The sequence below is a fragment of the Sus scrofa genome, chromosome 18, assembly GCF_000003025.6.
Source record: "Sus scrofa isolate TJ Tabasco breed Duroc chromosome 18, Sscrofa11.1, whole genome shotgun sequence".
In the NCBI taxonomy this organism is placed as follows: Eukaryota; Metazoa; Chordata; class Mammalia; order Artiodactyla; family Suidae; genus Sus; species Sus scrofa.
Genome location: NC_010460.4, coordinates 9,366,511 through 9,391,104, shown reverse-complemented (window position 1 = coordinate 9,391,104; position 24,594 = coordinate 9,366,511). Strand labels below are relative to the sequence as shown.

The following is a 24,594-nucleotide window of genomic DNA, read 5'->3' as shown; positions in this document are numbered from 1 at the left end:
GTCCGACCTCGGGGCATCACCTGACGAGCGCAGGAGTGGGAGCAGGTGGGAAAGTGTGGGAGAAAGATGCTAATTTCAGCCTCCGCCGCTGGCCTGGGTGGACCCGCGCCCTCTGCGGGGAAGGTGAGGGGTAAGGAAGGACGGATCCCGGCCAGGGCTGTTAGGAAAAAAGCAGTGAGGAGAGAGAAGATATAATCTGGGAAGAAATGATGTATAGATGATTTTTTTTTCAAAAAACTTTTATTCTAGCAAAGTATTGGACAAAGGTCTGCAGAGGTTTCTAAGATCTTGAACCTTTACATAAAAGCCGACATTTATTTATTTATTTATTTTTGTCTTTTTGCCTTTTCTTGGGCCGCTCCCGCGGCATATGGAGGTTCCCAGGCTAGGGGTCGAATCGGAGCTGTAGCCACCGGCCTACGCCAGAGCCACAGCAATGCGGGATCTGAGCCGCGTCTGCAACCTACACCACAGCTCACGGCAACGCCGGATCGTTAACCCACTGAGCAAGGGCAGGGACCGAACCCTCAACCTTATGGTTCCTAGTCGGATTCGTTAACCACTGCGCCACGACGGGAACTCCCACTAATGGTTCTTTACTGTTAACTTATTGCTAGGCCTGTTTCATTCTAATATTTTAGCATTTTCGTTAGATTACATGATGAAATGAATCGGTCTGTGCTGAGCTCATTTTATTTTTCTGTTTAATCAATTTAATTTCTTGTTTTACTAATCTCACTATTTTTTCATTTTAATATTGGCTGCATGCTAGTTAAATATTTGTGTGTGTGTGTATATATATATATATTTAAAAACCAATCAAGTCTAGCCTAAAAAAAAACTTTTATTCTGCATTTTTTTTTTTTTTTTTTTTTGTCTTTTTGTCTCTTTAGGGCTGCACCTGTGGCATATGGAGGTTCCCAAGTTAGGGGTCAAATTGGAGCTGTAGCCACAGGCCTATGCCAGAGCCACAGTAAATCGGGATCCAAGCTGCTCTGTGACCTATACCAACGCAGGATTCTTAACCATTGCGTGAGGCCAGGGATGGAATCCTCATGGATTCTAGTTGGGTTGGCTAACTGCTGAGCCATGACAGGAACTCCTGCATTTTGTTTTTAGAGAAAGAAACGTGCTGTTAAGTGTGCTACTGACCTACCCTGAGAGCTAAGGACGGGGCTGTTCTACGTCCCCTCCCACTCAAACAAATAAATGAGTAAGGTCCTGGCAGCCTCACAAAACTCAACTCTGAACAAGGGTCCTGTGCCCTCCCGGGGTCTCTTTCAACTGCTCGGGAAATATAATTTAAAAGAAAAAAGTCTCCCACCCAGATAACTTCTCCGTAAAATTAGCACATTCGAAAACAGTTTTATGGAGTTTCCGTCGTGGCTCAGTGATTAACTAATCTGACTAGGAACCATGAGGTTTCGGGTTTGATTCCAGGCCTTGCTCAGTGGGTTAAGGATCTGGAGTTGCCGTGAGCTGTGGTGTAGGTCGAAGACGAAGCTTGGATCCTGCGTTGCTGTGGCTCTGGCGTAGGCTGGCAGCTACAGCTCGGATTAGACCCCTGGCCTGGGAACCTCCATATGTCGAGGGTTCGGGCCTAGAAAAGACAAAAAAAAGAAAACAGTTTGTTGCTGAATAAGCTTTACACTAGGGTGAGATGCATATCACAGGAAATGCGCTAAGAGGTTGCAAAGGCAGAAAGGAACCTCCCTCTTGACACAGCCCAGCAGGCACAACCCACTCTGTACACATTCTCAAGGTATTCATGAGTCCTCAGGACTCGGACCTCCTGCACACGTGGTTCTAACTTTATCACAGTGCTTCAGTCCTCAGACCCCGTGCGTTGGCTTATCCAGAGAACAAACTTCTCACAGCTTTAGGACAGGAAATGGATTTGGAAATTGGGGCAGGGCCTTCCAGAAGTCAGGCTCTCGCTTTCCCACCAGAACTGGGAGTTAGGGGCAATATCTCCCTGGCTCCCTGGATGTTCGAACTTGAAAAGACGGCTCCCCGTCCTCTTACCTTATTTTCAACGAGGAAAAATTAAGCCTCCTTTTTTTTTTTTTAAGGGCCGCACCTGCGGCATACGGAGGTTCCCAGGCTAGGGGTCAAATCAGAGCTACAGCCACTGGCCTACACCACAGCCACAGCAACACAGGATTGGAGCCACATCTGTGACCTACACCATAGCTCACGGCAATGCCAGATCCCTAACCCGCTGAGTGAAGCCAGGGATAGAACCCACATCCTCATGGGCCCTCATCAGGTTCAACTGCTGAGCCATGAAGGGAGCTCCCAAGCCTATTTTTAAAACCCTCTTCAGGAGTTCTTGGTCCAGGGATCAGATCCAAGCCCCAGTTGCACCAGATCCCACCCACTATGCCTGGCTGAGGATCAAACCTGTCCCAGCCCTTCGGAGATGCTGCGGATGCTGTTGCACCACAGCGTGGACTCCTTAAGCCTCTTATTTCTGATTTGTATTTGCCTTTATGCATTTCGGGGGTAGTTTTGTTTCCAGTCATCTGAGGGTATGGCTGGGGAAATGTGTGATCACTGTGAGCAACCATAAATCAGCCAAACATAGTTTCACATTTATTGTGAAAAAACAAATTGTGGACAGTTATTTAGGCCTTTTTTTTTTTTCCCGCTTTTTAGGGCCGCACCCACAGCATATGGAGGTTCCCGGGCTAGGGGTCAAATCGGAGCATCTGCAATCTACACCACAGCCACAGCAACGCCGGATCCTTAACCCACTGAGCAAGGCCAGGGATCAAATCTGCATCCTCATGGATCCTAGTCAGATTTGTTAACTGCTAAGCCATGATGGGAACTTCAATATATTTTCTTTTTTTTTAATTTAGGCTTAAAAAGCAATGAAATTCTGTCACATGCTGCACCATGGATGAGCCTTGAAAACATTATGCTAAGTGCAATAAGCCAGACACAAAAGGACAGATATTGTATGCTTCCACTTCTGCGAGGTACCTAAGGTAATCAAAAAAGAACAGTGGTTACTAAGGGCTGGGGGCAGGGGGGAATTGGAGTTATTGTTTAATGGATGCAGGGTTTCAGCTGGGGATGATGAAGAAGTTCTGGAGATGGATGCTGATGATGAGAATATAACACTTTTGGACAATACACTTTAAAATGGTTAAAATGGGGGAGGGGGTTCCCCTCTGGTCTAGTGGTTAAGATTCTGTGCTTTCACCCCTATGGCCCAGGTTCAGTCCCTGGTCTGGGAACTGAGATCCCCCACATCAAGCTGCTGCACACTATGGCCAAAAAAAACAACAAAACTGTGGAGTTCCCAACATGGCTCAGCAGTAATGAACCCGACTAGGAACCATGAGGATGCAGGTTTGATCCCTGGCCTCGCAAAGTAGGTTAAGGATCCAGCGTTGCCGTGAGCTGTGGCAGAGGTCACTGATGAGGCTCAGATCTGATGTTGCTGTGGCAGCTATAGTTCTGATTAGACCCCTAGCCTGGGAACCATCATATGCCTCGAGTGTGGCCCTGGGAAGAAAAAAAAAGAAAGAAAGAAAATTGTGTAGTTCCCATTATGGCTCAGTGGTAACAAACCCGGCTAGGATCCATGAGGACACAAGTTCCCTCCCTGGTCTCACTTAGTGGGTTAAGGGTCCAGCGTTGCAGTGAACTCAGGTGTAGGTCACAGATGCTACTCAGATCCCATGTTGCTGTGGCTATAGCTCCAATTCAGCCACTGGCCTGGGAACTTCCATACGCCCCAGGTGCAGCCCTAAAAAAAAAAGAAATGTGAAATTTATATGTGTAATGTGTACAAGATGTATGTGTGTGTATAAAATAAGTATATAACCTGTGTCACCATCACCTAGATCAAGAATGCCTGGGGAGTTCCCATCATGCCTCAGTGGTTAACAAATCTGACTAGGAACCATGAGGACACGGGTTTGATCCCTGGCCTCACTCAGTAGGTTAAGGATCCGGCATTGCTGTGAGCTGTGGTGTAGGTTGCAGACGAGGCTCAGATCTGATGTTGCTGTGGCTGTGGTGTAGACCGGCAGCTCTAGCCTGGGAACCTCCATATGCCATGGGTAAGGCCCTAAAAAGACCAAAAAAAAAAAAAAAAGAATGCCCTCTTCTCATAGCTCATAGCTCTGTGCTCTTTGCATTTGCAGTCTCGTCGGTAGAAAAGGTTGTGGTAAAAGAGGCAGCGCCTCTCCTTGACTTCCGTAAGCATCCAGGCATTTTACCATTTCCTTTCTACTTCTAGAAGCTCTCCAAGGGCGGGGTCTAAGTCAGCTGCGTTTACTTTTTCTTGATCAGTAATCATTACCAGAAGAAGAAAACATTTTGACACCTCACCTCACTGACACTGACACCTCATGGGTTTTATTTCCTGCCCCCTACCCGTATGTTTGTGGCAGATCTTGACCTACATTTCATTCTTTTCTTTTTTGTCTTTTTAGGGTTGAACTCAAGGCATATGGAGGTTCCCAGGCTAGGGGTCGAATTGGAGCTGCAACTGCCAGTCTCCACCACAGCCACAGCAACACCAGATCCAAGCTGCATCTGAGACCTACAGCACAGCTCAGGGCAACGCTGGATCCCTGACCCACTGAGCAAGGCCAGGGATCGAACCTGGGTCCTCATGGATACTAGTTGGGTTCATTACCACTGAGCCACAGCAGGAACTCCATACATTTCATATCTAAGCCACATACACATGACAGTGGCTCTCAAAGTGCAGTCTGCAGTATCTTTTGTTTTCTTGCTCTACCTACCTACATGGGGTCGATCCTCCCCCAGAGAGGCTCCTGGAGATCTCTTATGGTGCAGCCGGTTGGGGATCCAGTGTTGTCACTGCAGCGGCTCAGGTCACTGCTGGGGTGCAGGTTCAGTCCCTGATTCTGGGACTGCCGTATGCCATGGGCATGGCAAAAAAACTCAAAAACCAGAGAGGGTCCTGAAAGTGATGTGTAAATGGAATTGTGGGTAAGTCAAATCATCATATACAGGTTTCCTGACGGAATCATGGAAATAAATATTCTTATAGAATGAATAAACTGTCATCTACTTACTTCAGTGCTAGACCGAACCCACAGTTAGAAATACATTTTCGGAGTTCCCTGGTGGTTCAGTGAGTTAAGGATCACTGATGTGGTTCCAGTCGCTGCTGTGACTCAGGTTCAATCCCTGGCCCTGGAACTTCTGCATCCCGTGGGTACAGCCAAAACAAACAACCAAAAAGTTGTTTGGAGTTTCCGCCGTGGCACATCGGAAATGAATCCAACTAGTGTCCCTGAGGTTGTGGGTTCGATCCCTGACCTCGTTCAGTGGGTTAAGGAACCAGCATTGCTGTGAGCTGTGGTGTAGGTCGCAGACGCGGCTCTGGATCCCGCGTTGCTGTGGCTGTGGCGTAGGCTGGTGGCTACAGTTCCGATTAGACCCCTAGCCTGGGAACTTCCATATGCCGCAGGTGCGGCCCTAAAAAGACAAAAAAGACAAAAAACAAAACAAAACTGTTTTACATCGTCGGCAGTACACACATGCATGTTCACAACTGGTCCAAGCAGCCCACAAAACAGCACTGGCCCTTCCGACATGGACTGCCTTCTGGGTTCTGCTCCATCTCTTGAGTAAAAACACTGGTTACAACCCACATTTTCGTCATGATTTCATGACTCCTTAATGGGTCTCGGCCACGGTTTGAAAACTCTATACCACTTTAAATATTGTATCAATCCGGACTCTCTGTTTTGCATATTGTGCCTATAGCTTAACTGCCTACTCAGTCCATTCCACATAGTGGAGAAAGTCTCGTCCCCAGGCGAGGAGAAGCCCTCACTCTTCCAGACGCTGTGGGGGAAAAAAAATAGAAAGGAACATTCACCTCAGCTCTCTGCTCTTTCTGCCAGGATCAGGAACTGACAAACTCCGGATCGCCCTCGAAGTTAACCTCTATTCTGTGGTAGATTTGAGGCAAGGGGAGACGAAAAAACACATTTCTCAGGTCTTTGTTGCCCTGCAAATTCCAAGTTGTTTTAGTTTTTTTTTTTTTTTTTTTTTTTTTTTTTTTTTTTTTGTCTTTTTGTCTGTTGTTGTTGTTGTTGCTATTTCTTGGGCCGCTCCCGCGGCATATGGAGGTTCCCAGGCTAGGGGTTGAATCGGAGCTGTAGCCACCGGCCTACGCCAGAGCCACAGCAACGCGGGATCCGAGCCGCGTCTGCAACCTACACCACAGCTCACGGCAACGCCGGATCATTAACCCACTGAGCAAGGGCAGGGACCGAACCCGCGACCTCATGGTTCCTAGTCGGATTCGTTAACCACTGCGCCACGACGGGAACTCCCTGTTTTAGTTTTTTAATCTTCTCTTTGGATCACCTCCTTTCCCTCAGTGGCTCCTCAGAGATTTTTTTTTTCTTATTACTCAATGAATTTTATTATGTTTATAGTTGTCCAACGATCGTCACAACCAAATTTTATAGTGTTTCCATCCCAAACCTTCAGGGCATCTCTCCACCCCTAAACTTGTCTCCTTTGGAAACCATACATTTTTCAAAGCCTCTGAGTCAGTATCTGCTCTGCAAAGAAGTTCATTGTGTCCTTTTTTTAGATTCCACATGGAAGTGAGAGCATTTGATGTTGGTAAGAGTTATTTAAATCCACGAAGCAATTAAGCGGCGGGAAGGCCAAATCGGTTTCCCTTAAGTCGCTGCCTTTCAACTAGCCACCCCAACCCCAGCCAAACAGGGGACCCCAGGAAAAGTTGGGGGTAAGGGCTGCCTCAGCATAGAAAGAAGGAACAGTCGTTGGCTAAGGTAGCTGGCTAGTCCTTTTCCTTTTGGCTTTGCTGGATGACTGCTCTGTGCTCGGAGGAAAACTGCCTTAGCCCGGCCGGAGCTGGCCAGCGCCTCAGCCCCTGCTCGGTGCCCAATGGCAGCTGCTCCGGATCCGAGGCGGGGCGGGGGCGGGGGGATACACTTTCCTTTCACTTTCTCGAGCCACCAAACCTGACACCTGGGGACAGAACTACAGTTCCCACCGAGCCTCGAGGCAGGAGGAAGAAGAGGCACGGAAGGCCAAAGGGAAAACCAGGAGAAAGAGCTGGCTGAGGTGGGAGAGGCAGACAGGTACGCAACAGGTGAGCCAGAAAGGTGCAGGTTAGAGGATGCGGGAAGGAGGGCGCGGGGAGGGGTGGACCTCGCTCGTCGCTCCGGGCAGGGCGTGGAGGCTGAGGTCCAGGGGGCTTTTGCGGAAACCCCGAGGACTTACCTGGAGGAGGTGGAAGGGCATGGGGGTAGGATTTCAGCTCAAATGACAGGGATAAGACACCGGAAGAGGAATGGCTTGCTTTCTTTGAAAAGTCCGAGGGGGAGCGGAAAAAGGGTTTTGAGTGTGTCTGGGAGGCGCTCAGAAGAGATGTGGGGTCCTCCTTCGTTCGTTTAAAGATCGGGGTTTTTACATACACCTTTTAATGTGTGTAATGACACAGACTTGTCTTCTTCTATGACTTCTGAGTAAAACCAAGTCATAAAACTGGGGGAAATGAAGAAGGGTGTCAGAGGCAAGAAAGAACCGTTTGCAGCACAACGAATTCAATCACCAAATGGGATAATGTTTCAGGTATTTTTATGAGCCATTTGACGGCAAACCCATCACAATAGCATCTGAAGAACAGCTGAAGGGTCCCAGGATGTTTGCTTTGAGAGGACTGGCAGGGAGAAAGATTTCAGGCAAGTTAGAGCTGCGCGCACACAATAGATTTTTTTCAGCGGGTGGTGAGCTCCTTGCCAGCAGAGATGTTGAAGCATAGGTGGATGTTTAAGCAGAGAGGCTGAGGGTGGGGATAAAATGTCAGGTGGGTGATGGTGTCTGTGGCCACTTTCCAAACCCAGCTGGTCATCAGAATCACCTGGGAGTGTGCCTGTGAGAATGTTTTTAAATCTATTTAGCATATCTGGAGTTCCCGTCGTGATGCAGTGGTTAATGAATCCGACTAGGAACCATGAGGTTGCGGGTTCGATCCCTGGCCTCGTTCAGTGGGTTAAGGATCTGGCTTTGCCGTGAGCTGTGGTGTAGGTCTCAGACGCAGCTCTAGATCCCGAGCTGCTATGGCTCTGGTGTAGGCCGGCGGCTACAGCTCCGATTCAACCCCTAGCCTGAGAAGTCCATATGCCGCTGGAGTGGCCCTCAAAAAGGCAAAAAGACAAATAAATAAATAAATAAATCTATTTAGCATATCTAAGATGGGCTCCAGGAATATGTCTATACACACACACACACACACACATATACACACATATATATATATGGTTTTTTTTTTCTTTTTAGGGCCACAGTGGTACCATATGGAAGCTCCCAGACTAGGAGAGCTACAGCTGCCGGCCTACGCCACAGCCACAGCAACGCCAGATCTGAACCACATCTGTGACCTACACCATAGCTCAGGGCAACACCACATCCTTAAGCCACTGAGCAGGGCCAGGGATCAAACCCACATCCAAATGTGGCCATCTCCTCCTCTGCCATTCTCCTGCTCTCTGTGCCCTCGCTGGAGCACAGGGCACCAGGTCTCAATGACTAGAATTTCAGCTGATGCTGTCACGTGATGGTGTGGACTGTGTCCTGGGCCCAGCAGAGACTGGCAAAAGGACCTCTCCATTTTGAGGGCATCCCTAAAGCAGGGACACCCCACCTAGACAGGTGTGGCTTCGTGGAGGCTGCTCCCTCTTACCTGGCTGGTAATTAATGTCCTTCTCCCACGAGGACGTTAGTGCCATGAAAACAGGGACCTCAGTTTGTCTTGTCCTGTCCTCAGTCAGAATAGTTCCGGCTCCTGATAGCTGTGCACTAAAGAGAGGCCGAGGGACTTCCTGTTGTGGTGCCACGGAAACGAATCCAACTGGCATCCACGAGGATGTGGTTTGATCCCTGGCCTTGCTCAGTGGGTTAAGGATCCGGCGTTGCCATGAGCTGTGGTGTAGGTTGCAGACATGGCTCGGATCCCGAGTTGTGTGGCTGTGGTGTAGGCTGGCAGCTGCAGCTCTGATTCACCCCCTAGCCTGAGAATCTCCATATACCTTGGGTGCAGCCCTGGGGAACAAAAAAAGAGAGAGAGAGGTAGAATTCCTTCTTTTTCTCCTTGGTCTATTCTAGGCAGCCAGAGTCATGCAATTCTCCAGCTCAGCCAGGGCAGCAGACGAGAACTTTGACTACTTGTTCAAGGTCATCCTCGTCGGGGATTCCAACGTGGGCAAGACGTGCGTGGTGCAGCATTTCAAGTCTGGGGTCTACACAGAAGCACAGCAGAATACGATTGGGGTGGACTTCACGGTGCGTGCCCTGGAGATCGACGGCAAGAAAGTGAAGGTCAGAGGGCACGGGGTGGGGCTGCCTCTTCCGGCCCGAGTTCCTAACCCCAAACGCATGCCTGAGGAGTGAAAGATTTATTTCACTCTTTTTAAGTTTGTTTGAAGTATAGCCTTGATTTACAAGGTTGTGATCGTTTCTGCTGTACCAAAGATATAAATATAAAATATGAAATCAGGAGTTCCCGTCATGGTGCAGTGGTTAACGAATCTGACGGGGAACCATGAGGTTGCGGGTTCGGTCCCTGCCCTTGCTCAGTGGGTTAATGATCTGGCGTTGCCGTGAGCTGTGGTGTAGGTTGCAGACGCGGCTCGGATCCCGCGTTGCTGTGGCCCTGACGTAGGCCAGTGGCTCCAGCTCCAATTCGACCCCTAGCCTGGGAACCTCCATATGCCACGGGAGCAGCCCAAGAAATAGCAAAAAGACAAAAAAAAAAAAAAAAGAAAGTGAAATCATGTAAGTACCAGGAAAAAAATACAATATAGAGTATATCTTTTGATCATGGTGAGATGGGGAAATTGGGCTTTCAAGTAAGACAAGAACCCAGAAGCCATAAAGGATAATATTGTGCCATCTAACCGCCTAAAGGTCAAATTTACATTCTTCTATGTAATCATATAAAGGTCAAATTTCTACATACTCAAAGATACCAAACAGAAAGTCAAAAGTTGAATGACAAACTGGAAAGAAACATTTGCAAATATAGGGCGGACGAAGAGCTAATTTCAGAGTTTCCATGTGGCACAGCAGAAACGAATCTGACTAGGAACCATGAGGTTGTGGGTTCAATCCCTGGCGTCACTCAGTGGGTTAAGGATCCGGCACTGCCATGAGCTATGGTGTAGGTTGCAGATGCAGCTCGGATCCCACGTTGCTGTGGCTGTGGTGTAGGCTGGCAGCTCCCATTAGACCCCTAGCCTGGGAACCTCCATGTGCCACGAGTGGGGCCCTAAAAACACCAAAAAAAAAAAAAAGGAAAAAAAAAGAGCTAACTTCTTTTTTTTTTTTTGTCTTTTTACCCATTTCTTGGGCCGCTCCCATGGCCTATGGAGGTTCCCAGGCTAGGGGTCGAATTGGAGCTGTAGCCGCAGGCCTATACCAGAGCCACAGCAACGCAGGATCCAAGCCGCATCTGCAGCCCACACCACAGCTCACGGCAACACCGGATCCGTAACCCACTGAGCAAGGCCAGGGACCGAACCTGCAACCTCATGGTTCCTAGTCGGATTTGTTAAACACTGAGCCACGATGGGAACTCCAGAGCTAACTTCTTTAACGTGAAAAGAGCGCTGGTAAATATCTAAGAAAAAGACCAACAACCAAATATAAAAAACAGGCAACTTACAGATTGGACAAAACTGCTACTTCACAAATTGTATATGAACTGGCTCATATATTTATGTAAAGATGTAAAAGTGCCCATTATCATTAATAAAGAAGTGAAATTAAAAATAATATCATTCACCCATTTGATGAAAAAAAGATCAAAAAGTATTGGTGAAAATGAAATAAATAGATTTTGATTGTGATTCTTATTAAACAGAAACAAGAATAAAAAGAAATTTTGGAGACGAAAATTTTAATATGGTCTGAGTATTAGATGATGCTAAGAAGTTACTGAACAGTGTATTAGCAGTGATAATGGTGTTACAGTGATGTGAGAAAATGTCCGTTTTTATTAGGGACATACACTGAAGTGAGAAAAAATGAGATGGGAGGGAGCTCCCCTTGTGGCTCAGTGGTTAACGAATCTGACTAGGAACCATGAGGGTTCCATCACTGGCCTTGCTCAGTGGGTTAAGGATCCGGCGTTGCCGTGAGCTGTGGTGTAGGTTGCAGATGCAGCTCAGATCCCGTGTTTCTGTGGCTCTGGCGTAGGCGGCAGCTACAGCTCCTATTCGACCCCCAGCCTGGGAACCTCCATATGCCGTGGGAGTGGCCCTAGAAAAGACAAAAAGCCAAAAAAAAAAAAAAAAGATGAAATGACACAAAGTCTAGGATTCTCTTTAAAATAATACCTCGAAAAATAAAAATAAAAAATAAATAGGAGTTCCCATCGTGGTGTAGCAGAAACGAATCTGACTAGGATCCATAAGGATGCAGGTTCAATCCCTCCCCTTGCTCAGTGAATTAAGGATCCGGTATTGCTGAGAGCTGTGGTGTAGGTCACAGTCACGGCTTGGATCTGGTGTGGCTATGGCTGTGGTGTAGGCTGGCGGCTATAGCTCCAATTCTACCCCTAGCCTAGGAACCTCCATATGCCTAAAAAGCAAAATAAATAAATAAACAAATAAATAAAATAATAGCTCTTCAAAAAAAATTTTTTAAATTAAATAGTTCAAAGAGGGAGTTCCCTGGTGGCTCAGTGGGTTAAGGACCTAGAGTTGTAGTGGTGTCACTGCTGTGGCTCTGGTTCAGTCCCTGGCCTGGAAACTTTCCCCACACCATAACCATGGCTCCCCCCCACAAAAAGATAGATAGAAAGGTGGGTAGATAGAATAGATAGATTAAAATCAAAAAGTGAAGCCAGTGTTATCGCCTTTACTAGTATTAATACCAATGGGCAGGCTCAAAAGATAAACTCCAAAATTTGTAGAAGGGATGAGTATGGTGGCAAGGCAGAAGAACAAACACCAGACCCCAGGACACTGGATCCACCTCTCCAAGTGATGGGTCCCTTAGATGATGGCTCCCAACATGAAAGCACATCCAGATTACCTGGGAAGTGACTGAGAAAAAAAAACAGATTCCTAGGAGTTCCTGTTGTGGCTTAGCAGGTTAAGAACCCAACTAGTATCCATGAGAATGCAGGTTCAATCCCTGGCCTCACTGGGAAAGGATCCAGCATTGCCACAAGCTGGTGCAACTCAGATCTGGCACTGCCTGGCTGTGGCAGAACCCCTAGCCTGAGAACTTCCACATGCCGCAGGTGCAGCCCTAAAAAGAGGAAAAAAGAAAAAAAGACAACACAGATTCCTGGGCCAGGCGTCCTGAACTGGATCTCTAGAAGTGAGACCCAGGAAAGGATTCAGGTGAGCAGGTTCCCAGCAGGCATGGGAACGCCTGATGCAGACCCCTTCCCGCCCTTCTCCAGATGCAGGTGTGGGACACCGCAGGCCAGGAGCGCTTCCGGACCATCACCCAAAGCTACTACCGCAGTGCCCACGCGGCCATCATTGCCTACGACCTCACCCGGCGGTCCACGTTCGAGTCTGTTCCCCACTGGATTCACGAGATAGAGAAATACGGAGCGGCCAACTTGGTCATTATGCTGATCGGTATGTTCTCTCCAAAGCGTTTAACCTTTTCTTCCTCTCTCCCTCCTGCTGCTGCTGCTGCTGCTCAGGTTTTGCTGTGTTTCCAGTGGCGGTAGAAAATGAAATCATAAACCTACACGTGGTGGACAGGACCTCAGAAAACATCTAGGCCGGGAGTTCCCTCGTGGCGCAGTGGAAACGAATCCGACTAGGAACCATGAGGTTGCCGGTTCGATCCCTCGCTCAGTGGGTTCAGGATGCGGCATTGCCGTGAGCGGTGGTGTAGGTTGCAGACGAGGCTCGGACCCCTAGCCTGGGAACCTCCATGTGCCGTGGGTTCAGCCCTAAAAAGCAAAAAAAAAAAAAAAAAGAAAGAAAAAAGAAAGAAAATATCTGGGCCAGAAATTCCCATGAGGTTCACTTGAACGTGAGAGTTGGGTGGTAGGAACTTGTTAAGGATTCAGATGTCAAGGCCCCACGCTAGTTTCTCATTGCAAAGACCTGAGATGGGGCCTGAACATCTAGAGGCAGGTGCACCCCGGCCGATTTGAAACACATCTGTGCACACCGCACAGGAAGTACTCTGTAGTTTGAGGTTCACAGCCCCCGATGACTCTAAATCCCCAGGGTAACCACTCAGATGAATATAACGGACAAGACTCTTGAATGACTCCTCACACCTGCTAAGATCCTAAGTGAATCTTAACAACAAGCCAACATCAAAATTAACAGCAACCTCAACCACAGAGTGAACTCCCCAGCGTGAAATATGTGCAGCCCCGTTGCACATTCTGTCACTTCCCTAAAGTGTCAGTTTTGCAAGCAGAGCTCATTTTTCCGTCCTCCTAAGGACACTACTGTTCAACAGGCGGCTGCTTAATGTTGGCGAGTTGGTTTAGGCTCTCGCTGCTCAAAGTGTGGTCCTCGGACCAGCAGCATGAGCATCACTTTTTTTTTTTTTTTTTTTTTGGCTGTGCCTACAGAATAAGGAAGTTCCTGGGCCAGGGATCAAACCCGCATCACAGCTAAATCCAAGCTGCGGCACTGTCAATGCCAGATCTGTAACCCGCAATGCCACAAAAGAACTCCAGGAGCTTTTTTTTTAGTATTAACATGTTAATTTTTTGAGAGCAGCCTAAGGCTTCTAGCAAAATTGAGGGGAAGGTACAGAGATTCCCCATACACCCCCTACACTCCCAAATGTACAGCCTCTCCAATTATCAACATCTCCTACCAGTGTGGTATGTTTGTTACAAAGGATTAACCTACATTGACGCTTTTTTTTTTTTTTTTTTTTGCCTTTTCTAGGGCCACTCCCACGGCATATGGAGGTTCCTAGGCTAAGGGTCGAATCAGAGCTGTAGCTGCCAGCCTACACCAGAGCCACAGCAACACGGGATCCAAGCCGCATCTGCGACCTACACCACAGCTCATGGCAATGCCGGATCCTTAACCCACTGAGCAAGGCCAGGGATCGAACCCACAACCTCATGGCTCCTAGTAGGATTCGTTAACCACTGCGCCACGACGGGAACTCCCAGAATCTTCATTTTAACAGGATCCTAGAGAGATTCATGTGCAATTAAAGTTTGCAAAGCACAGGTCTAGACAGCTGCTGTGGAACTGAGAAAGAGCTAAACATACTGTGTTTAATGAATTATTTATCCACTGACAAGCATATCCTAGCTCTGGGTTAACTTACCCTGTGAGACCTAGTTTCCTAAACGTGCAACCAGTATTTGCTGAGGTAGTTGTAAAAATTTAATGAGACGTGTATACATTGCTCAACAGTGCCTGGCACATAATAAGTGCTTAATAAAGAGTGGGATTTATTCCTAGAAGGTTTGTTTGGGGAGCTCCCATTGTGGCTCAACAGTAACGAACCCAACTAGCACCCATGAGGACGAGGTGGCTCAGTGGGTTAAAGATCCGGCATCGCCACGAGCTGTGGTGTAGGTTGCAGATGCAGATCAGATCTGGCGTGGCTGTGGCTGTGGTGTAGGCCAGCAGCTGTGTCTCTGATTTCAACCCCTAGCCTGGGAACTTCCATACACCGTGGATGCAGGCCGAAAAAGACACACACACACACAAGCACACGCACACGCGCGCACACACACAAAAGAAGTTTGTTTGAAGGAACTAACTCATCTATGTTAGTTCACTAACTCAAATAATGGGGGGTTTATGTTAAGGGTACAAGTCCTTGGGACCGAGGGAAAGCCAGGAGCCAAGCCCAGCCAGACTAGGAAGCAGCGTGGAGCCAGGCCATCGCCACCAGCAAGAAGTTGGGGCTGGGCTCTGTGAACCAGCTTCCTCACTGGTGCATCTGTCTCCTTTCTCGGGGGTGCAATAGTGTGGGCCTGCCACACTCTCTCAGCCCTGCACCCTCCCTCCTGGGTACCTCAGAGCACCATCCCCCTCCCGCTCTGCATTCTCTCAGCCCCCACCCCCACCCTGGACCAAACAGCAGGGCCCTGACAGAGGCAGTCACTGGAAGCCCAGCTGCGCTGCATAGCAGGGGGCCCTGGACCATTTATCATTACCATCCTGATCCCAGAAAGGACTTGTTATTTATTCTAGAACCATTTCTTCCCTGTCTTTGCCCTTTAAGGCATCATTGAGCCCCTAATGTCTGCACAGCCTTGAAAAGAATGCTACCTTTGGAGTTCCCATAGTGGCTCAGCAGAAACAGATCTGACTGGTATCTATGAGGACACAGGTTCAATCTCTGGCCTTGCTCAGTGGGTTAAGGCTCTGGCATTGCTGTGGCTGTGGTGTAGTCCGGTGGCTACAGCTCCAATTTGACGCCTAGCCTGGGAACTTCCATATGCTGTGAGAGCATCCCTAAAAAAGAAAAAAAAAAAAAGAAAAAAAAATGGTGCTTTGGAAATTCATTCTCTCTTGCAACTTAAAAATCCAAGTCAGAGCCTACACCAGGCTCGCTCCTCTCTGCTGTATCAGATCAAAAGCCCCAGATTCCACAGCCAGCTGCCAAAAAACATGCACCTCAAGTTTAGTCCCCTCCTTTTTTTGGGGGGGGGCATGGCTTTTCCCACAAGGTAGAAACTGGGAGAGATTCGTGAAGCCAGGCGTGACTTCCACAAGGGGGGCAACTGGAGTGGCCTCCTCTCTCCTTTTACTTCTCACCCCAAGGGCCCCTTTGGGACCAGGAAGTTTTTTTTTTTTTTTTTTTAGGACCGCAACTGTGGCATATGGAAGTTCCCAGGTTGTGGGTCCAATCAGAGCTACAGCTGCCCGTCTACACCACAGCCACAGCAACAGTGGATCTGAGCAGCGTCTTCAACCCTACACCACTGCTCACGGCAATGCCAGATCCTTTAAGCCATGGTTCGAGGCCAGGGATCGAACCCTTTCTGCTGTGCCACAACTGGAACTCCCCCCCCCAAAATGTTCTACCTGCCTCAAAGGTATTGCTGAGTTGAAAAGTGAGACCGGCTATATGGCACAGGGAACTGTATCTAATCACGTATGACGGCACATGATGGAGGCTAATGTGAGAAGAGAATGTATATAGAACATTAATGTATATGATGTATGACTGGGTCCCGTTGCTGAATAGCAGAAATTGACAGGAAACTGTAAATCAACCATAATAAAAAAATGTACTGCTGTCTAGCACAGGCAACTATATCCAGTCACTTGTGATGGCACATGATGGAGGCTAATGTGAGAAAAAAACGTATGGGAGTTCCCGTCGTGGCGCAGTGGTTAACGAATCTGACTAGGAACCATGAGCGGGTTCGGTCCCTGCCCTTGCTCAGTGGGTTAAGGATCCGGCGTTGCCGTGAGCTGTGGTGTAGGTTGCAGGCGCAGCTTGGATCCCGCGTTGCTGTGGCTCTGGCGTAGGCCAGTGGCTACAGCTCCGATTCGACCCCTAGCCTGGGAACCTCCATATGCCGCGGGAGCAGCCCAAGAAATAGCAACAACAAAAAAGACAAAAGACAAAAAAAAAAAAAAAGAAAAAGAACGTATGTATATATGCATGACTGGGTCACTTTGCTGCACAGCAGAAATGGACAGAATAGCTGTAAATCAACTATAATCTTTTAAAAAGAAAAGATTAAGTGAGGTGACACAGAAAGGACACAGTGCTGAGACTCAGCCAAGGGAAGCTGTCCTGTCCGAATGAAGGGGCAGAACAGAGCAGGTAGGAAGGGACATCCATGTCTCCCCCCCAGCCAGAGGACACCCACCAATGGTAGTTCCCAGAGAGATGTGAACACGGGCATGTCACTGATGGGAACCACACAGCTTGAATCTCACTAGAAGATGGGCGGGATCTCTATTCCATGAGATTCACAGGCTTGGAGTTTCCATCCTGGCTCAGCAGTAATGAACCCGTCTAGTATCCATGAGGACGCTGGTTCCCTCCCTGGCCTCGCTCAGTGGGTTAAGGATCTGGCGTTGCCGTGAGCTGTAGTGTAGGCCACAGATGCGGCTTGGATCCCTAGTTGCTGTGGCTGTGGTGGAGGCTGGCAGCTGCAGCTCCGATTCCACCCCTAGCCTGGGAACTTCCATTTGGCGTGGGTGCAGCCCCAAAAAGCAAAAAAAAAAAAAAATTAAAAAATAATAAATTCACAGACCTCCCAGGACACCTTGAAGCAGAAGAACCTGGAAGGTGCCAGGCAAAGGCGCCTGCCCGTCCTCTCTGTGCTATCTTTGGAAGGCAACGCACCCCATTCTCCACCCCCTGGTCCCCTGTGCTGCCCCACCCCCACCACCGCCTCAACCTGACCGCCTCCAGCCAGCAACTCACTTCCTGCCCCAGAAACAGATGGGCCAGAGGAGGGTAACAAAGGCCAAGAAGGGATTCCCAGGAATCTCACAACTTCTTCTGGGCATTTATACCCTCCTCTGTCTGTTGTAACAATCATCTCCGCCCACTTCTATTTTTCTTTTTGTCTTTTGTCTTTTTAGGGCCGCACCTACGGCATATGGAGGTTCCCAGGCTAGGGGTCTAATTGGAGCTGTAGCCACTGGCCTGCGCCGCAGCCACAGCCACGCCGGATCCTCAACCCACTGAGCGAGGCCAGGGATCGAACCCGAAACCTCATGGTTCCTAGACGGATTCTTTTCTGCTGTGCCACCAAGATGGGAACTCCTCCACCCCACTTCTTAATTGGTTCTAGAAATGGCCCCAAAGATAATCTGCAAAGCATCCCCAGTGTTCATGACGTTTCCAAGGCCGAGGGCTGACACAACAGCCCTTCCTCTTTTCTCTCAGTGGCCTCCTCACCTTAATCTAGAAGGGTCAGCTCGGTTGTTCCCTTTTAACTCATCTTCCATTCCATTTCCACAGTTCTTCACACAAACGTCTCTTTCTCTCTTGAAAGTTCACCCCAGGGAGTTCCCATCATGGCTCGGTGGAAATAAATCTGACTAACATCCATGAGGACGCAGGTTCAATCCCTGGCCTTGCTCAGTGGATTAAGGATCCGGTGTTGCTGTGAGCTGTGGTGTAGATTGCAGACGTGGCTCGGATCCCGAGTTGCTGTGGCTGTGATGTAGGCTGGCAGCTACAGCTCCGATTCAACCCCTAGCCTGGGAACCGCCATATGCCGAGGGTACAGCCCTAAAGACCAAAAAAAAAAGTACATCAACACTGATTTATCAACAAGGGAACACCTGTGTAAACACCTCCCTCTTCAAGTCAAAAAAGAGAGAATTGCCAGTACCCTCCCTTTATCGGCCTCCCAAGGAGGCCCTCTCCTCCCTCAAAGGTAAACACAACAGGCCTTTTACAGTGACCACTCCCTTCCTTCCCACCTAACCCCACCGGCTCTCAATGCTGCAGTTTCCTTTTGTATTGTTTTCCAACTTTATATAAATGGAATCATCCAAATATCTTTTTCAACTAAGCTTCTTTGCTTCAGCATGGAGTTTTATGAGTTTCACCCACATTGAGGCAGGTAACTGTAATTTATTCTTTGGCGTAATTTGTATAATATTCCTTTGCGAGAATATACTGCAGGAGTTCCTGTTGGAGCTCAGCAGTAATAAACCCAACTCGTATCCATGAGGATGGAGGTTTTCGATCCCTTGCTCAATGGGTTGGGGATCCAGCATTGCTGTGAGCTGTGGTGTAGGTCACAGACAAGGTTCAGATCCCAAGTTGCTGTGGCTGTGGTGTACCCCTGTACCCTCCTTACTAGATTTCATGGCACCATGTGGCAATGAAGCCTGTATTGCATTAGCAACCAGCAATGGCTCTGGATATAATTCTAGTGGGGCTCTGTATATAATACATCTGCTGCATGTGGAAATTCCCAGGCTAGGGTCAAATCAGAGCTGCAATTGCCACCCTGCACCACACTCATGGCAACTCCAGATCCTTAACCCACTGAGCGAGGCCAGGGATTGAACCTTCATCCTCATGGATACTAGTTGGATTTGTTTCCGCGGTGCCACAATGGGAACTCCCACAGCTCCATTTGTAACAAACAAAAACTAGAATCAACTCAGTTTCCTTCAGATGGCGGACTGTAAACTGTGGCACATCCGTACCATGCAGCATGACTCAGCAATAAAAAAGAAGGTACTGATACATCCATCACCTGGAGGGATCCCGAGGGAATCCTGCTGACTTAGAAAAGCCCATCTCAAAAGATGACCTACTGTATGATTCCATTTATACAACACTCTTGAAATGACAAAGCCATACAAGGCTTTGATGGAGACGGAGAACAGATGAGTGGTTACCAGCCGTTACCAAGGGGATTAGAGCTGGTGGCAGGCGGTAAAGGGGAGCAGAAGGGAGCACTCTGTGGTGACAGAACTGTTCTGTACTTTGACGGCAGTGGTGGTTGTAGGAATCTACACATGTGATCAGACTACACACACACACACACAGGAGGGCATGCATAACTCGTCAATCTGAATACGCTCTATGGGTGGTACCAGTGTCGATTGTCTGGTTTTGATATTGCATTGTAGTTATGCAAGAGGTCACCACTGGGGGGAACTGGGCAAAGGGCACAGTGGACTTCCCTGAAGATACAGATATAGGTATAGATACACACACATATATACATATATGTATTTGCGATTTCCTGTGACTCTGTATATGTGTTTCTAAATAAGATATTTTAAATGTTTTTCATGAGAGAAGGGGCTAATTCGGGAGAAAAATGAACTAAAGACTCTTTATGGGGACGATACGGGAACACTGGTCTAGCCCATCGTAATAACTGTAGCTTTGTAATAAATCTTGATGTCCGTTAAAACAAATCCGGTGAGAAAGTAGTTTCACCTTTAGATTCCTGCCTCAGAGAGATCAAAGTCCAGTGACTGGAGGAATGTAGGGATTGAGGAGGAGAAGCAAAATAAATAGGGCACTTTTCCTCTTGCTGTCAACCCTGGGCTATGCTGGCAGAATTGCTCATCGAGCTTTCTGGAAGAATTGCAAAAGTTCTATGATGGTTACAGAACACAGACCTTTGTCAAAATTCATTAATCTTTCTGCTTCGAGTCTGTGCATTTTCTTTTTTCTTTTCTTTCTTTCTTTTTTTTTTAATTGTTGTTGCTTTTTAGGGCTGTACCCGCGGCACATGGAGGTTCCCATAAGGGTCAAGTCGGAGCTGTAGCTGCTGGCCTACACCACAGTCACAGCAGCAACCCAGGATCCGAGTCAGGTCTGCGGACCTACACAGAGCACAGCAACGCCAGACCCTTAACCCACTGAGCACGATAAGGGATCAAACCTGCATCCTCATGGATGCTAGTCAGATTCGATAACCACTGAGCCACGACGGGAACTCCGAGTCTGGGCATTTTCCTGTATGAAAATTAGAGTTCGGAGTTCCCGTTGTGGCTCAGCGGTAACAAAACTAAGGCGTATCCATGAGGACGAGGCACATCCACACCATGGCACATGCCATCTTCCCCTCCTCTCACTGACTGACTCGCTCAGTGGGTTAAGGATCCGGTGTTGGCGTGAGCTGTGGTGTAGGTCGCAGATGCAGCTCCAATCGGACCCCTCGCCTGGGAACCTCCATGTTCCGAGGGTGTGGCCCTAAAAAGACAAAAAGAAAAGAAAATTAGAGCTCAGTCCTTCCCTATTTATTTACTCACACCATCAGTCCCATCAAGCCTCATCACAGTCTTCTCAGCAAGACCAAGCCCGCCTCCCACCTCCTTCAGCACGTGGGGAAAAGGTGAAAAGAGAAACAAGTTGTAAAGGAAGAAGCAGGAAGACGGAGAGCGTCACTGGCACGGCTGTGACCTTGTCACACTTGGAAGAAATGCTGGTTCCCCCAAATAAAGGGGCTCCACCTGGACGGGCCAGTAAAACACACACCTCCAGCCCGCTCCCCGAACTCCTAAGGATCATACAGGACAGTGAATTAAGATAGCGGCTCCATGAAGGAGTTCCCATCATGGTGCAGGGGAAACAAATCCGACTAGGAACCATGAGGTTCGGGTTCGATCCCTGGCCTCACTTAGTAGGTTAAGGATCCGGGGTTGCCATGAGTTGCGGTGTAGGTTGCAGACGCGGCTCGGATCCTGCATTGCTCTAACTCTGGCATAGGCCAGTGGCTACAGCTCTGATTAGACCCCTAGCCTGGGAACCTCCATATGCCGCCAGTGCGGCCCTGAAAAGACAAAAAAAAAAAGATAGTGGCTCCATGAAAAAAGATACATGCACCCTAATGTTCCTAGCAGCACCATTAACTACGGCCAAGATATGGAAATGACCTAAGGGTCAACTGCCAGAAGAATGGACAAAGACATGTGGCACAGTGCTCGCTCCGGCAACACATACACTAAAATTGCAAAGACACAGAAAACACTAGCATGGCCCTTACACATGGATGACATGCAAATTCGAGAAGCCTTCCATTTTTTCCTGCTGTGTAGCACACGGAACTATATCTAATCACTTGTGATGGAACATGATGGAGGATAACAGGAGAAAAAGAACATATATGGGAGTGCCCGTGGTAGCGCAGTGGTCAACGAATCCAACTAGGAACCATGAGGTTGCGGGTTCAATCCCTGGCCTTGCTCAGTGGGTTAAGGATCCAGCGTTGCCGTGAGCTATGGTGTAAGTCGCAGACACAGCTTGGATCCCATGTTGCTGTGGCTGTGGCTGTGGCCGGTGTCTACAGCTCCAATTAGCCTCCTAGCCTGGGAACCTCCATATGCCGCCAGTGCGGCCCTAAAAAAAGGCAGAAAGAAAGAGAGAGAGAGAGAGAGAGAGAGAGAGAGAGAGAAAGAAAGAAGAAAGAGAAAGAAAGAAAGGAAGAAAGAAAGGAAGAAAGAAAAAAGAACATGTATATATATATGTATAACTGGGTCACTTTGCTGTATGGCAAAAAGTGACAGAACATTGTAAATCACCTATAATAAAAAAATGTGGTACATATATATAATGAAATATTACTCAGCCATAAAAAGTGAAATGATGCCATTTGCAGCAACATGGATGGACCCAGAGATGATCAGACCTAGTGAAGTCAGCCAGAGAAGGACAAATATCATGATATCACTTATATGTGGAATCTAAAAAAATGATACAAATGAACTTATTTACAAAACAGAAACAGACTCACAGATATAGAAAACAAATTTATGGATATCAAAGGGGAAAGGGGGAGGGATAAATTAGGAATTTGGGATTGACATATACACACTATTGAATATAAAATAGATAAACCATAAGGACCCTCCGGGGTAGCACAGGAAACTATAGTCAATATCTCGCAATAACCTGTAAAAGAAAAGGATCTGAAAAAGAAAATGTATAACTCAATTATTTTGTGGTGCAACAGAAACTAACATAACATTGCAAATCAACTATGTATATATTTCAAAAGTGGTTCTATTTCATCTGTGAGTTCATTTTCAGTAAATCTGCCCTCAGTTACTATTTGTGAATAAATGCATGTGTGCCTACTGCCAAACTAAAACATGTGTTTGAAGGTGTGCCTTAAGAAAATAAAATTAAGTTACTCACCGGGATGTCGGCTTCTCTCTCACTCCTAGGGAACAAATGCGACCTGTGGGAAAAACGGCACGTTCTGTTTGAGGATGCCTGCACACTGGCCGAGAAATACGGCCTCCTGGCTGTTTTGGAGACGTCCGCCAAGGAGTCTAAAAACATCGACGAGGTCTTCGTGCTGATGGCCAGGGAGCTGATCGCCCGCAACAGCCTGCCCTTGTACGCGGAGGGCGCCCTGAGCAGCCTGCCCCTAGATTCCAGTCCCGTTCTCACGGTCAGTCCGAGGGAGAAGACCCAGTGCACCTGCTGAGAATGGTCCCCAGGCTGCTTGCAACCATCAGGAGCCACCTGAAACCAAGGATGCGGGATGAGTAGACCTTGGTCTGCTGAGTAGACTTTGGACCCCAGCGTGGACTCGCCGCACATCCCTACTCCTTCTCGCCTGCAGGGGGCGCACCTTGGCCTCGACTCACACCAAAGGCCAGAGTTCTGATGCAGAACTGGGGCCCCACTGTTTTTCCGACTTTTCATAAGACTCCATCCCCTCCTCTCTCTCCTCAGCCCTTCAGCTGTTTTCTTCTGAACTTTGCTTTTCACTTGAAGAAGAGGGTAGCGGGAGTTCCCATTGTGGCACAGCAGTTTAAGAACCCAACTAGTGAGTTTCCGTTTTGGCTCAGAGGTAACAAACCCGACTAATATGCATGAGGAGCCAGGTTCTATCCCTGGCCTCGCTCAGTGGGTTAAGGATCCAGCGTTGCCGTGAACTGTGGTGTACGTCACAGACATGGCTTGGATCTGGCGAGGCTGTGACTATGGTATGGGCCAAAAAAAAAAGTGGGTGAAGGAAGAAAAGAGGATGAGGGGAGGGAATGTTTGAAACATTCGGAGGGGTTTAAAGCAGCAGGGGTGTGGGAAGATGGGGGGAAAGCCTGCAGTGAGAAGTCAGAGGCTGTTAACTTGCTTCCCGATGTTCACACTGTGGGCTTTAGTTTGGGAGCAAAGCCTTTTGATCTAAATACTGTCTTGCCACGTTGTCAGGAGCCATGTGATGGCAAGAGACTCGGATTCACTTTATCCTAGTTGGGCTGATTTGACCACCCTCCCAGGATCTCCCCTCGGAGATGCCTACGCTTTCTTTCTAAGACACCCGGTTTTCCACTGGATCAAGTCTTGTCTAAATTGAAACTAAGGTGGCTCAGAGATAAACCAATAGCGACCTGGCTGTGCGGCCACCACGTTCCGTGTTCCCTCTGGAACCTGTGAGTAATAAACTTTGTTTTTTCAAAGATCCCTGATGGTTGCTCAGTGTCTTGCAATCCTAGTAGAGGCTACAGAGGTCCCACAGAGGCCGGGAGTTCTCTTGAGACACAGCAGGTTAAGAATTCCCTTATTGTTACTGCAGCAGCTGGGGTAGCTGGTATAGCTTGGTCGAATCCCTGGCCCCAGATATTCTACATGCCAGCATGTGGCAAACAAAACAAATGAGTCCCCTCAGGCATTTCTAGCCTTAGCACCACTGTCAGTAGGCACAAAACAAATAGCCACCAGCCACCTGTGACTCCTGAGTACTTGAAACGTGGCTAATTCGAATTTGAGCTGAGTTCTAAGTGTAAAATACATACCGAGTTTTTGAAGATTTAGTACCAAAAAAAAAAAATCTTCCTAATAATATTTTCTTTTTTGGCTGCACCCACGTCATGCCGAAGTTCTAGGAGCCAGGAATCAAACCACCACCACTGCAGTGACAATGCCACATCCTTAACCCACTGAGCCACGAGAGAAATCCCCTAATAATTTATATAGCAACTATACGCTGTTGGGTTTTGGGGGGAGGGGCACCCAGGACACGTGGAAATTCCTGAGCTAGGGATCAAACTCATGCAACAGCAGTCCACTAGGCCAGGGATTGATCCCGAAACCTCATGTTTCCTAGTCAGATCCGCTTCCACTGAGCCACCATGGGAACTCCATCGAAAACTTTAAATTAGGCGCTCCCTTCAAGGCTCAGCGGAAATGAAT

The 24,594-nt window shown here is 48.1% G+C and overlaps 2 protein-coding genes across 8 annotated transcripts in view; one reads left to right on the top strand and one right to left on the bottom strand.

The window, feature by feature from the left end:
• Nucleotides 1-7,335, bottom strand: part of SLC37A3 (solute carrier family 37 member 3) — a 59,018-nt gene extending 51,683 nt beyond the window's left edge. Inside the window, exons 1-3 of one of the 2 annotated variants that reach the window (XM_021078496.1) lie at nt 7,261-7,335; nt 5,876-5,948; nt 4,767-4,948 (exon numbers count right to left, since the gene is read on the bottom strand). The gene's annotated coding sequence lies outside the window, so the exon portion shown is untranslated. 2 annotated transcript variants of the gene reach the window in all.
• Nucleotides 8-23,866, top strand: RAB19 (RAB19, member RAS oncogene family). 6 transcript variants are annotated; one of them, XM_021078604.1, is made up of 5 exons: nt 8-123; nt 2,865-2,993; nt 9,145-9,357; nt 12,452-12,635; nt 22,620-23,866. In XM_021078604.1, exons 3-5 carry the CDS (start codon nt 9,157-9,159, stop codon nt 22,883-22,885), a joined length of 651 nt encoding a protein of 216 aa, XP_020934263.1. In that variant the 5' UTR covers nt 8-123; nt 2,865-2,993; nt 9,145-9,156; the 3' UTR covers nt 22,886-23,866. The 6 variants fall into 6 exon arrangements, with proteins under 6 accessions (XP_020934263.1, XP_020934261.1, XP_020934265.1 ...); XM_021078602.1 differs by lacking the exons at nt 8-123; nt 2,865-2,993 and adding an exon at nt 6,958-7,129; XM_021078606.1 differs by lacking the exons at nt 8-123; nt 2,865-2,993 and adding an exon at nt 6,964-7,118 and having other exon boundaries at nt 12,458-12,635.